Below are 14,463 nucleotides of genomic sequence, written 5' to 3'. Positions count from 1 at the left end.
AACTAACACTGCCAATTCCCTATTAATAATAGCTTTCAGCTGTGCAGTCAAAGGGAGTTAAAGTGATCTGTACCACATTACCACGGACAGGACTCCGCCCTGGACATCTTCGATGGGACATGGGCAACAGCTGTCGTTACCCTGTTATGGGTACACACAATTTGGGCTGCGACCTATTGCTGAACAACAACCCCCCCCCCCCCCCAAAACACTGATGGCGCCCAGCCCCCTGACCAGGCCAGCCCTCCCAATGGGCTCTCTCACCCGAGCCCACGGACTGCATGCCCGATTTTGAAAATAGTCATCCCAACATTAACCATTGCACCAGTTTCCCATATTTAAATAGGTGTGCTAAAGGGTGCCCGTGTGACCTCCTGCTGGGGGCCAGTTAGATCCCAGGCTATTAGACAGGGCATCTATCTTGTTAATGAGATTGAGATTGCCCTCAATTGGTATTAATTGGTACCTCACTAATAGGAGCGGGCCGGTTTGATTGGAAACCGAACGCCGCCCGGGGCGGAACCCGACTTCGGCCTCTCCAGCTATCCAACCGGTTTGTACGGATCCGCGTGGGCGCAACACGCCCGCTAGATCTTGCCTGTAATTTTATCCTCACCCACTTTACTTCTCCATAGCATCTCATTCTTGGCAAGTTTGTTCTTTTTTGTTAGTATAAGACATCCAGAACTCTATTGATTCACCCCCTCTTAAAACATTGCCCACTATTATCCTGCATCTTTGACAGTATTTTTCTCCCATTTATCTCAATTAGCTCCATCCATCCACTCTGTTGGTTGTTTTATTAATAATTTATCACTTTGACCTTAGTACTGTCTATCTCGCGATCTACACACATTGCTTCATTACATCTTTGTTCCTATCTCCAAAAATACTGTGACATAGGCAATATCTTAACAATGAGTCGGAAAATTAATGTTAACTGCTTAATTACTGCTGATCATTGCTGTTGTAACAAATTTGAAGGTTCTGGCTGCCACGGTGCACTGTTCAGAAAAGCCATTTTGCTTTACAAGTCTGATAGGTCTGTATATATATATATATATATATATATATATATATATATATATATAATATATATATATTATATATATATATTGAATTGTAAAGTATGAAACTTATGTGCAAGGGAAAATTACATTTTCAGAATTGATAACTGATAAATTAAGATATTGTCACCTTATACTTTCAGAGAAGTTTATGAATTTAATAATCAATCACAACGTTGAGTCTTAATTTGTTTTGCAGCACAATAAACGCACATGATACCTCTAACATCAGAAATCGAGGTGCTGGATTCCTGCCGGAACAAAACACAGTTTTATCAAAAGCAAGTGCACAAAGTTATCAGGACTCTCTGAAAAAGCAGGTGAAACTATTTTTTTCTATTTTTGCTAATTTACTTTGTCAATTTTGTGTATAATTTAGTAAATGTTGAACACGGCTTTTCTCTTCTCTTTAAATTAAGTTAATTGACCAAATACGCAAACATTTCTAGTTAGATCTCATCTTGCTCGCCACAAATAGTACATCTTTTCAATGGTTTAAAAAACCAGAATTATAAAAATCTAACTTGAGGATGAAGCGATTCCAAATAATTCTCAACTCTGTCAGTAACAACAGCTTGCATTTCTATAGCATTTTTTAAGATATAAAAATTGTTTTGCAGAATGGGGAAATTAAAATAGTTAGATGAAGGAACACGTACTGATATGGAGGGAGAGATGAGGAGCATTGACCAAACATGTGGCTAAATATATGAATATTGATTAGGTTTTTAAAGCTGAAGTGAGAACAAGGAGGAGAGATTCATTGAAGGATTTTTAGGGAATGAGGGTTTGGTAGCTGAAGGCTATTTCATCAAGCAGTGAGAGTGGGCTAGGATGAATGAAATGTCAAGATGGAAGGACCAAAGGGTACAGAGTGATGCAAAGTTAGACGAGTTTGCTGAGAGAGGGTGAAATGAGGCCATGGAGGAATTTGAAAATAACTGTCATATTTAATATGTTGGAAGAGTGGGAGCCAAATAAATGTTAGCGTGGCTAGGGGTGGGCCCATCATAAGGTCGGAATTACATTGCATTCTTAACTCCTTGGATATCAAATGGATATCAAAGGAGTGCTTGCACACAGCAAGACCTGGACAACATTCAGTCTTGGGCTAATAATTGGCAAGTAGGATTCATGCCACCCAAGTGCAAGACAATGATCATCTCCCATAAGAGATAATCTAGCTATTTCCCCTTTCCATTCAAAAGCAGTGTCATTGTTGAATTCCTCACCATCAACATTCTGAAACTTAGCAGTGACCAGAAACGTAACTTGACCACCATACAAATACAATGACTACAAGAGCAGATCCGAAACTATGAATTCTGTGGCGAGTGACTCGCCTCCTCACTCTCCAAAGCCTGTTGCAAGTCAGCAGTGTGATGGAATGCTTACCTGAATGAGTGTGGGGTCCAGCAACATTAAAGACATCATCCATTGCAAAACAGCCTGCTTGTTTGGCTTTTTATCTATCACCTTAAACATTCACAGAGGCAGCAGTGTGAACCGATGTAAACAATGTGCCGAAGCAACTTGTTAAGCCTCCTTCACAGCACTTCCCAAACTGTGACCTCTTTGACCGAGGAAGATCAGGTTAGCAGAACATCATCACCTCAGGTTCCCCTCCAAGTCGCACACCATCCTGACTTGGAAATTTATCACCAGCCCGTCACCATCCCTGGACCTGAAACTTCCAACACACTTCCTTACAGCCCTGTGTGTGTACCTGCACCTTTTTAGGGAGTCCCTTTGAGTAGAGGATGACTTGTTTCCACACTAAAAAGTGATTTATCAAGTGACTGACAAGTCCTGTGTGCAACTTAGTCTCTTAGTCAACTTGGCATAAGGCCAGGCTATTGTACACCTCATAGAAGGTGTTGACAATGGCTTGGAGCTCGGTCTTCGAGTGTGTATAGACAGGAGCATCGTCTGCATTCTGTCTTTCAGTGACAGGGTGGGTGGACCTTGGATCTGGCCTGCAAGCAGTGGAGTTTGAACAAATTCCCATTTTTTCTGTAGTTTAACTCCACTCCAGTGGGGAACTTGCTGAGTGAGATGGAGCATTGCAGCAAGGAAGATTGAGAAGAGCTTCAGTGTGAAGCCACAGCCGAACGTGAAGTGAGTCTGTGATGACAAACCTTTAGGGGCAGCCAAAACGGAGGAGGCCGCTCCATAATCCCTCACAGTTGACAGTGTCGAAGGCCATGCATTTATCTTGCAGTTGCTGCGCTGTGCCCGACTGGGCAAAATCGGAATTGGGATTCCATCAAATCCCTATAATAATCCTTATTAGTGTCACAAGTAGGCTTACATTAACACTGCAATGAAGTTACTGTGATAGTATAGAAGGAGATGTTTTGTCCAATCGAGTCTGCATCGACCCTCCAAAAGAGCACTCTACCTAGGTTTACTCCTCCGACCATCCCACCCTATCCCCATAACCCTGCAACCTAACCGGCACGTCCCTGGACATTAAGGGGCAATTTAGCATGGCCAATTCACCTAACTGCACATCTTTGGACTTTGGGAGGAAACCGGAGCACCCAGAGGAAACCTTCGCAGACACTGGGAGAATGTGCAAACTCCACACAGTCATCCAAGGCCAGAATTGAACCCGGGTCCATGGCGCTAGGAGGCAGCAGTGCTAACCATTATGCCACTTGCCACCCTACTGTGCCTGCATGATGCCCTACTGTGCCACCGTGCCGCCCTTGGAGAATTCTTCAGCCACAGGGAGATGGCGATTAAGGAGGACTCTTGCAATAACCTTCTCTGTGGGCGACAGCAGTGAAATTTCTCTGCAGTGACTGCAGTCGGACTTGTCATCTTGAAGAGTGAGAGAGGGACAGCGGGGCCTTTCGCAGCGAAGGGTAGTGGGGGGCCGTTCGCAGTGAGAGAGTGGCAGTGGGGGGGCCGTTCACAACGAGAGAGGAGCAGCGGGTCCATTCGCAGCGATAGGTCAGAACCACCCTCATGAGCTCATGAGGCTGCCACTGCACTTTATGAATCCTAAGTAGGGAGGTCCTTTGGGAAGGAAAAAGGATGGCTGTAGGTGTATATGTGTTTGTCGGCCCATTTAGCGGCGCCTGGTCTCCAGTCGACTTGGATCCCCTTGCCACTGGACCAAGGCCTTGTGCCATCAAGCCCGTGTGGTAGCTGGTGTACAATGGCCACCTCACATTAAGAGAACTCGTGCACAGGCATCTTTCACCTCTTAAAATGTACCTACACCACATGGAGTGCAGCTGTTTAAGAAGGCAATTCCTGAGTGCAATTAGAATGGGCTAGAAATGCTGGCCTTGCAGTGACGCGCTCATACTAGAAATGAATAAAAACAGGTTTCATTGAATGACTAAGTTTAGCCGAAGTTAGATTGCCTGACGCCATGTTACTTTGCGCCTTCTGGAAAGGAAAGGAATGCAGCTTTCAATCCCGAATTTCTTATGAGGAAAGGGTAGTTTTCATTCTGTACCATGCTTTTCATTTTGGCAGCAAACATAACGGATATATGCCTGCCATTAAGGTGTGAAAAAGCCTGAATTGTATTAAATAACCCCCAGACAAAACCAAATCCAAACTGACACCATTGAAAGTGTTTTTTTAAGTTTATAATATATCGTTCACAATACATCTGGGTTGTAATACTTCTGACAATGAAGCTTAAGCATTTTGTAACATAATCAATGTTTTGTAGTATATTTGTGTAATATGTGTCGTTGCTTTATGGCTATCCCTAACTTATGATTTAGATTTTTGCCAATGTTTTTTCTTAATTGCAAATTTCACAATGTGGCGTTTGTTGAATTCTGTCTTTAGCTGTTTTTTTACAGTAAGACTGGACAATTATTTAAATATTTTATGTCTACATACAGATGCAAGAAAGAGAAGAGAGGAAGAGAAAAGAAAAAGAAGAGAAGGTGAGATACGATGCAAAACTTGAAGAGGAAATGAGAATTTACAATCCATGGGGAAGAGGAGGAGGAGGTGCACCTCTCAGGGATGCCGAAGGAAATCTGCTAAGTACGATATTAAATTTATTTTTGGAAAAATGTTGTGTCATACAAACTAAGGCATATAATTATGAAGTATTAATATACTTGCTGATTTTATATACATGTCCCTGCATTGACCAGTCCTAAGTTGAGCATAGCTTAAACTAAAATCAGATTGTACTTTGTCCAATAATACACTTTAATCTCAACAGGAGAACACTTCTGCATAATTTTGAATTCCAGCAGCATAAAACTGAGTGAGGCTGCTAATTTAATTAGCATTCTTGCTGCATTATATGCAAATGTGTAGGCTTACTCAGATGAAAAATTGGGCTTCGGCTTCCCATTTGTATTTTTATATAACTGAAGAGAGAATTGCGTTCCACTAGGTTGGACTGGATTCGATTCTAGGTTCAAGAGGTCAAGGTAGCAGCATGTTGGCACAGTGATTAGCACTGCTGCCTCACCGTTCCAAAGACCCGGGTTCAATTCCAGCCTTGGGTGACTGTGTGGAGTTTGCACATTCTTTCCATGTCTGTGTGAGTTTCCTCCTGGTGCTCCGGTTTCCTCCCACAGTACAAAGATTTGCAGGTTAGGTTGATTGGCCATGCTAAAATTGCCCCTTAGTGTCTAAATATATGTAGGTTAGGTTGGGTTATGGGGTTAGGGTGGGGGAGTGGGCCTAGATAAGGATCGGTACAGACTCAATGGGCCAAGAGGCCTCCTCCTGCACTGTAGAGATTCTATAAAGTAAATAACTCCATCATTAATTTCTCCTTTGACTCCCAATTGTGTTTTACTATATTCTGAAATGCGTTTATTTTAAATGTTTGATGTTACCACATAGCTGATCTGAAGAAAATGCATAAACAGAATGAAGATGCCTACAGGGACTATCCTCATCAAAGCAATCAGGATTCCAGAGCTATGGGATCTCTTAATCCGAATTTAGCCAGGCCAGATACTAATGCACCTCAAGAGAAAACCCAAGGTAATAAATATTGAAAATAAAAGTTAATGTAAGAGATTCACTGTGGTATGGAAAACATCCTTTTAAATTCCCAGATATTGTCTATCTCTATTCAATTGTGTTAGTGCCAATTGTCTTCGGGCAGTGGCAAAAGGAGGATTTACTTTTTCAGATTCTTTGGTGTTGTTACTTGACGAGGTGTCCCGGTCATTCCTGCTTTCAACTGCACCCCAAGCACATTGATTCTTTTTCCTTCTGTCTGGCTTCACTTCATATTTGGCCCCATCCCCTATAACTTAAAAAAAAACAATATATATATTTTATTGTAAATTTTTGGCCAACCATCACAGTACATTGTGTATCCTTTACACAGTAATATCACAATATAAATAACAATGGCCAGTTTTATAAACAAGAAATAAATAATATATAAACAAAAACAAAACTAACTGGCAACCGCCTTGTCCCAAATAAATATTCTCCAAAAATATATTTTAACCGTCCAATATACAATTATCTATAACAACAACCTATACATATTATACTTATATACTTATATATTAACATCCCTGAGAATCCCTCTGGTTCCCCCTCCCCCTGGGTTGCTGCTGCTGTCTTCTTCTTTTCCATTCCCTCTATCTTTGAGGTATTCGACGAACGGTTGCCACCGCCTGGTGAACCCTTGAGCCGATCCCCTTAGGACGAACTTAATCCGTTCCAGCTTTATAAACCCTGCCATGTCATTTATCCAGGTCTCCACACCCGGGGGCTTGGCTTCCTTCCACATCAACAGTATCCTGCGCCGGGCTACTAGGGACGCAAAGGCCAAAACATCAGCCTCTTTCGCCTCCTGCACTCCCGGCTCTTCTGCAACCCCGAATATAGCCAACCCCCAGCTTGGTTCGACCTGGACCCCCACCACCTTCGAAAGCACCTTTGTCACCCCCACCCAAAACCCCTGTAGTGCCGGACATGACCAGAACATGTGGGTGTGATTCACTGGGCTTCTCGAGCATCTCGCACACCTATCCTCTACTCCAAAAAATTTACTGAGCCGTGCTCCAGTCATATGCGCCCTGTGTAACACCTTAAATTGTATCAGGCTTAGCCTGGCACACGAGGACGATGAGTTTACCCTACTTAGGGCATCAGCCCACAGCCCCTCCTCAATCTCCTCCCCCAGCTCTTCTTCCCATTTCCCTTTCAGCTCGTCTACCATAATCACCCCCTCGTCCCTCATTTCCCAAGATATGTCTGATACCTTACCGTCCCCCACCCATGTCTTTTGAGATCACTCTGTCCTGCACCTCCTGCGTCGGGAGCTGCGGGAATTCCTTCACCTGTTGCCTCGCAAAAGCCCTCAGTTGCATATACCGGAATGCATTCCCTTGGGGCAACCCATATTTTTCGGCCAGCGCTCCCAGACTTGCAAACGTCCCATCTACAAACAGATCTCTCAATTGTGTTACTCCTGCTCTTTGCCATATTCCAAATCCCCCATCCATTCTCCCCGGAGCAAACCTATGATTATTTCTTATCGGGGACCACACCGAGGCTCCCGTCTTTCCCCTATGCCGTCTTCATTGCCCCCAAATTTTCAGAGTAGCCACCACCACCGGGCTTGTGGTGTATTTCTTCGGTGAGAACGGCAACGGCGCCGTCACCATGGCTTGTAAGCAAGTCCCCCTACAGGACGCCTTCTCCAATCTCTTCCACGCCGCTCCCTCCTCTTCTCCCATCCACTTGCATACCATTGAGATGTTGGCGGCCCAGTAGTACTCACTCAGGCTCGGTAGTGCCAGCCCCCCCCTATCCCTACTACGCTGCAAAAATCCCTTCCTCACTCTCGGGGTCTTCCCGGCCCACACAAAACTCATGATACTCTTCTCAATCCTTTTGAAAAAAGCCTTCGTGATCACCACCGGGAGGCACTGAAACACAAAGAGGAATCTCGGGAGGACCACCATTTTAACCGCTTGTACCCTCCCTGCCAGTGACAGGGATACCATGTCCCATCTCTTGAAGTCCTCCTCCATCTGTTCCACCAACTGCGTTAAGTTTAACCTATGCAATGTACCCCAATTCTTGGCTATCTGGATCCCCAAGTAGCGAAAGTCCCTTGTTACCTTCCTCAGCGGTAAGTCCTCTATTTCTCTGCTCTGCTCCCCTGGATGCACCACAAACAGCTCACTTTTCCCCATGTTCAGCTTATATCCTGAAAATTCTCCAAACTCCCCAAGTATCCGCATTATCTCTGGCATCCCCTCCGCCGGGTCCGCCACATACACCAATAAATTGTCCGCGTAAAGAGATACCCGGTGTTCCTCTCCTCCACTTCCTGGAACCCCTCAATGCTATTGCCAGGGGCTCAATCACCAGTGCAAACAATAATGGGGACAGAGGACATCCCTGCCTCGTCCCTCTATGGAGCCGAAAATACGCAGACCCCCGTCCATTCGTGACCACGCTCGCCATCGGGGCCCTATACAGCAGCTGTACCCATCTAGTATACTCATCTCCAAAGCCAAATCTCCTCAACACCTCCCACAAATAATCCCACTCCACTCTATCAAATGCTTTCTCGGCATCCATCACCACCACTATCTCCGCTTCCCCCTCTGGTGGGGGCATCATCATTACCCCTAGCAGCCTCCGTATATTCGTATTCAGCTGTCTCCCCTTCACAAACCCAGTTTGGTCCTCATGGACTACCCCCGGGACACAATCCTCTATCCTCATTGCCATTACCTTGGCCAGAATCTTAGCGTCTACATTTAGGAGGGAAATAGGTCTATAGGACCCACATTGCAGCGGGTCTTTTTCCTTCTTTAGGAGAAGCGATATCGTTGCCTCCGACATAGTCGGGGGTAGCTGTCCCCTTTCCTTCGCCTCATTAAAGGTTCTCATCAGTATCGGGGCAAGCAAGTCCACATATTTCCTATAAAATTCGACTGGAAATCCATCCGGTCCCGGAGCCTTCCCCGCCTGCATACTCCTAATTCCTTTCACTACTTCCTCTATCTCGATCTGTGCTCCCAGTCCCACCCTCTCCTGCTCCTCCACCTTAGGAAATTCCAGCCGGTCCAGGAAGCACATCATTCTCTCCTTCCCATCCGGGGGCCGAGCTTCGTATAATCTTTTATAGAATACCTTGAACACTCCATTCACTCTCTCCGCTCTGTCTCTCCTTCCTCATCCCTCACTCCCCCTATTTCCCTCGCTGCTCCCCTTTTCCTCAATTGATGGGCCAGCAACCTGCTCGCCTTCTCCCCATACTCATACTGTACACCCTGTGCCTTCCTCCACTGTGCTTCTGCAGTACCCGTTGTCAGCAAGTCAAATTCTACGTGTAACCTTTGCCTTTCCCTGTACAGTCCCTCCTCCGGTGCCTCCGCATATTGCCTGTCCACCCTCAGAAGTTCTTGCAGCAACCGCTCCCGTTCCCTACTCTCCTGCTTTCCTTTATGTGCCCTTATTGATATCAGCTCCCATCTAACCACTGCCTTCAGCGCCTCCCAGACCACTCCCACCTGGACCTCCCCGTTATCATTGAGTTCCAAGTATTTTTCAATGCACCCCTTCACCCTTAGACACACCCCTTCATCTGCCATTAGTCCCATGTCCATTCTCCAGGGTGGACGCCCTTCTGTTTCCTCCCCTATCTCCAAGTCTACCCAATGTGGAGCATGATCCGAAATGGCTATAGCCGTATACTCCGTCCCCCTCACCTTCGGGATCAACGCCCTTCCCAAGACAAAAAAGTCTATTCGCGAATATACTTTGTGGACATAGGAGAAAAACGAAAACTCCTTACTCCTAGGTCTGCTAAATCTCCACGGGTCTACTCCTCCCATCTGCTCCATAAAATCTTAAGCACCTTGGCTGCAGCCGGCCTCCTTCCAGTCCTGGATCTCGACCTGTCCAGCCCTGGCTCCAGCACCGTATTAAAATCTCCCCCCATTACCAACTTTCCCACCTCTGGTCCGGGATGCGTCCTAGCATGCGCCTCATAAAATTGGCATCACCCCAGTTCGGGGCATATACGTTTACCAAGACCACTGCCTCCCCCTGTAATTTGCCACTCACCATCACGTATTTGCCCCCGCTATCCGCCACTATGGTCTTTGCCTCAAACATAACCCGCTTCCCCACTAGTATAGCCACCCCCCTGTTTTTCGCATCTAGCCCCGAATGAAACACCTGCCCCACCCATCCTTTGCGTAGTCTAACCTGGTCTATAAGTTTCAAGTGCGTCTCTTGTAACATAACCACGTCTGCCTTAAGTTTCTTAAGGTGTGCGAGTACTCGTGCCCTCTTTATCGGCCCGTTCAGCCCTCTCACGTTCCACGTGATCAACCGGGTTGGGGGGCTTTTTAACCCCCCCCCCCTTTGTCGATTAGCCATCCCCTTTTTCCAGCTCCTCACCCGGTTCCCACGCAGCTGTGTCCCCCCCAGGCGGCGCCCCCCCGCCCACCCCACCCCATTCCGGCTCCCCCCTCTCCCCAGCAACAGCAACCCAGTAACTCCCCCCTCCCACCCCCCCCGCTAGATCCCCCACTAGCGTAGTTACACCCCCCATGTTGCTCCCAGAAGTCTGGCCGACCTCGGCTTCCCCCCGTGACCTCGGCTCGCACCGCGCGAAGCCCCCTCCTTCCTGCTTCCCTATTCCCGCCATGATTATCATAGCGTGGGAACAAAGCCCGCGCTTCCCTTTTGGCCCTGCCCCCCATGGCCAACGCCCCTCCACCTCCCTTCCTCCCTCCACCACCACCTGTGGAAGAGAGAAAAGTTACCGCATCGCAGGATTAATAACATAAAACTCATCTTTCCCCCCCTTTTTCCCCCCTCTTCGCCCCCCATACTCGCCCCACCACTTTGTTTCAAACGTTCTTTTTTAGTAACCCGCTTATTCCAGTTTTTCTTCCACAATAAAAGTCCACTCCTCATCCGCCGTCTCAAAGTAGTGGTGCCTCCCTTGATATGTGACCCACAGTCTTGCCGGTTGTAGCATTCCAAATTTTATCTTCTTTTCGTGAAGCACCGCCTTGGCCCGATTAAAGCTCGCCCTCCTTCTCGTCACCTCCGCACTCCAGTCTTGATATACGCGGATCACCGCGTTCTCCCACCTACTGCTCCGAGTTTTCTTTGCCCATCTAAGGACCATCTCTTTGTCCTTAAAACGGAGGAATCTCACCACTATGGCTCTAGGAATTTCTCCTGCTCTCGGTCCTCGCGCCATCACTCGGTATGCTCCCTCCACCTCCAGCGGACCCGCCGGGGCCTCTGCTCCCATTAACGAGTGCAGCATCGTGCTCACATATGCCCCGACGTCTGCTCCTTCTGCACCTTCAGGAAGACCAAGAATCCTGAAATTATTCCTCCTCGCGTTATTCTCCAGCACCTCCAATCTTTCCACACATCGTTTATGGTGTGCCTCATGCATCTCCGTCTTCACCATCAGGCCCTGTATATCGTCCTCGTTCTCGGCAGCCTTTGCCTTCACGACCCGAAGCTCCCGCTCCTGGGTCTTTTGCTAATCCTTTAGCCCTTCGATCGCCTGTAATATCGGGGCCAACAGCTCCTTCTTCATCTCCTTTTTAAGCTCTTCCACGCAGCGTTTCAAAAATTTGTGTTGTTCAGGGCCCCATATTAAACTGCCACCTTCCGACGCCATCTTGGTTTTTGCTTGCCTTCCTTGCCGCTGCTCTAAAGGATCCACCGCAATCTGGCCACTTTCCTCTTCTTTTTCCATCCGTATCCAGGGGGGATTCCCTTCTGGTTTACCGCACAGTGCTTTTAGCCGTTAAAATTGCCGTTGGGGCTCTTATTAAGAGCCCAAACGTCCGTTCCACCGGGAGCTGCCGAAACGTGCGACTTAGCTGGTCATCGCCGCACCCGGAAGTCCCATCCCCTATAACTTGATCACTCCAAAAAGGGTGCAGGAGCAAAGGCAGGCTGAGTTGGTAGGAATTATTGAGAGTTTGGTGTGGGATTAGACGAGAGTATTGTGATCGTTTTCAATGCTTTCTTTTGAGGCGTGTGCATCTTGTTTGAAGTTTTCAGGATATTTCAGTTTAGTAACATTGCTCTGAGATTTCCACTCCTTTGGCAGCCTCTGGAGATGGGTCAGCCCCGCGTCCATGGCTGACACTATCTCCGCCTCTCCCTCCACCGATGGCATCATTATCACATTTAGTAGCCTTCGCACATTGGTATTTAGCTGCCTACCCTTTACGAATCCCGTCTGGTCCTCGTGAATCACCCCCGGGACACAGTCCTCAATCCTCATAGCCAACATTTTTGCGAGCAACTTAGCATCCACATTGAGGAGCAAGATCAGCCTATACGACCCGCATTGCAGTGGGTCCTTATCCCGCTTCAAGATCAAAGAGATCGTCGCCTCCGACATTGTCGGGGGCAGGGTCCCCCCCTTCCCTTGCTTCGTTGAAGGTCCTTACCAGCAACGGGGCTAAAAGGTCTACATACTTCCTATAGAACTCCACCGGGAACCCGTCCGGTCCCGGGGCCTTCCCTGCCTGCATGCTCCCCAGTCCTTTAACCAGCTCCTCCACCCCAAATGGCGCCCCCAAACCAGCCACCTCCTGCTCCACCACCCTCAGGAACCTCAGTTGATCCAAGAATCGTCACATCCCCTCTTTTCCCCCTGGGGGCTGGAACTATACAGCTCCTCGTAAAAGGCCTTGAATGCATCATTCACTTCACCGCACTCCGCACCGTAGTTCCCCTGCCATCCTTGACTCCACCTATTTCCCTCGCTGCCATCCTCTTACGGAGCTGATGTGCCAGCATCCGACTCGCCTTCTCCCCATATTCATATATCACCCCCTGTGCCTTCCTCCACTGTGCCTCTGCATTCCCCGTGGTCAACAGGTCGAACACCGCCTGGAGACTTCGTCTCTCCCTGAGTAGTCCCTCATCAGGAGCCTCTGCATATCTCCTGTCCACCCTTAAAATCTCCCCCACTAACCTCTCCCTTTCCCTGCCCTCTCTCTTCACCCTATGAGCCCTGATGGAGATTAACTCTCCCCTGACCACCGCCTTCAGCGCCTCCCATACTACTCCCACCTGCACCTCCCCGTTGTCGTTGGCCTCCAGGTATCTTTCGATGCACCCCCGCACCCTCCCACACACTTCCTCGTCTGCCAGCAGTCCCACATCCAACCGCCACAACGGGCGTTGGTCCCTCTCCTCCCCCAGCTCTAGCTCCACCCAATGCGGATCATGGTCTGAAATGGCTATGGCCGAATACTCCGTTCCCTCCACTTTCGGGATCAATGCCCTGCCCAGAACAAAAAAATCTATCTGGGAGTAGGCCTTATGTACGTGGGAGAAAAAAAAGAGAACTCTCTGGCCAAAGGCCTGGCAAATCTCCACGGATCTACTCCCCCCATCTGATCCATAAACCCCCTGAGCACCTTGGCCGCAGCCGGCCTCTTCCCCGTCCTAGATCTGGAACGATCTAATGCTGGGTCCAACACCGTGTTAAAATCCCCACCCATTATCAAGCTCCCTATCTCCAAGTCTGGAATACGCCCCAACATCCGTTTCATGAACCCAGCATCATCCCAGTTCGGGGCGTATACATTTACCAATACCACCTCCGTCCCCTGCAACCTACCGCTCACCATCACGTATCGGCCTCCATTGTCCGCTACTATGTTCTTGCCCTCAAACAACACCCGCTTCCCCACCAGTATTGCCACCCAACTATTCTTCGCATCCAGCCCCGAATGGAACACCTGTCCTACCCATCCCTTCCTTAACCTGACCTGATCTGCCACCTTCAGATGTGTCTCCTGAAGCATGACCACGTCTGCCTTCAGTCCCTTTAGGTGCGCGAACACTCCGGCCCTCTTGACCGGCCCATTTAGGTGTCTCACATTCCAGTGATCAGCCGGATTGGGGGGCTACCCCCCTGCCCCCCGCCGACTAGCCATCTCCTATCTTAGGCCAGTCCCGTGCCCGCGCCCCCCGCACCCTCCAGTCCCCCAGACGGGGAACCCCCGCCCCGACCATCTCTTCCATTTTCAGTTGCCCCTCGGCCAGTGCAGCAGCAACCCTATTTCCTCCCCCCCCCCCCCCCCGCTAGATCCGCATCTAGCACTTTTTCTCCCCCCATACTACTTCCGTGAGTCAGCTGACTTCTGCTGACCCCGGTTTCCCCCGCCTTCCCGTTGATCTCCCCCGTGTGGGAGTCTCTCCTTACCTTCCTCCATGTCCCCCCCAGCGCGTGAAAAAGCCCGCGCTTTCCTGAGCCAGCCCCGCCCCCTGTGATGCAGCTCCTGTTGCGGCCATTATCCCAGTTCCCCATCCCCGAGTCTCACCTCCCTCCAGCACCGTCGTCCACATTCCCCACTATCTCGTCAACAGAGGAAAAAAAAAAGGATTTTACCCAGAACTCTACCCACATCCC

At 48.5% G+C, this 14,463-nt stretch overlaps 1 protein-coding gene across 5 annotated transcripts in view; it reads left to right on the top strand.

The window, feature by feature from the left end:
* LOC140385450 (centrosome and spindle pole-associated protein 1-like) overlaps window positions 1-14,463 on the top strand; it is a 344,086-nt gene that overhangs the window by 224,552 nt on the left and 105,071 nt on the right. For 4 of the 5 annotated variants that reach the window (XM_072467626.1, XM_072467627.1, XM_072467625.1 and 1 more), the window contains 3 exons: window positions 1,267-1,387; window positions 4,940-5,087; window positions 5,907-6,050. In XM_072467626.1, coding sequence (XP_072323727.1) covers window positions 1,267-1,387; window positions 4,940-5,087; window positions 5,907-6,050 — 413 coding nt within the window. The remainder of the gene's footprint in view (window positions 1-1,266; window positions 1,388-4,939; window positions 5,088-5,906; window positions 6,051-14,463) is intronic. The other variant, XM_072467628.1, reaches the window with a different exon arrangement.

The sequence above is a fragment of the Scyliorhinus torazame genome, chromosome 11 (assembly GCF_047496885.1).
Source record: "Scyliorhinus torazame isolate Kashiwa2021f chromosome 11, sScyTor2.1, whole genome shotgun sequence".
NCBI classification, from domain to species: Eukaryota; Metazoa; Chordata; class Chondrichthyes; order Carcharhiniformes; family Scyliorhinidae; genus Scyliorhinus; species Scyliorhinus torazame.
Note: the sequence above shows the minus strand (reverse complement) of the source record. Positions and strands in the feature narration are given on the sequence as shown.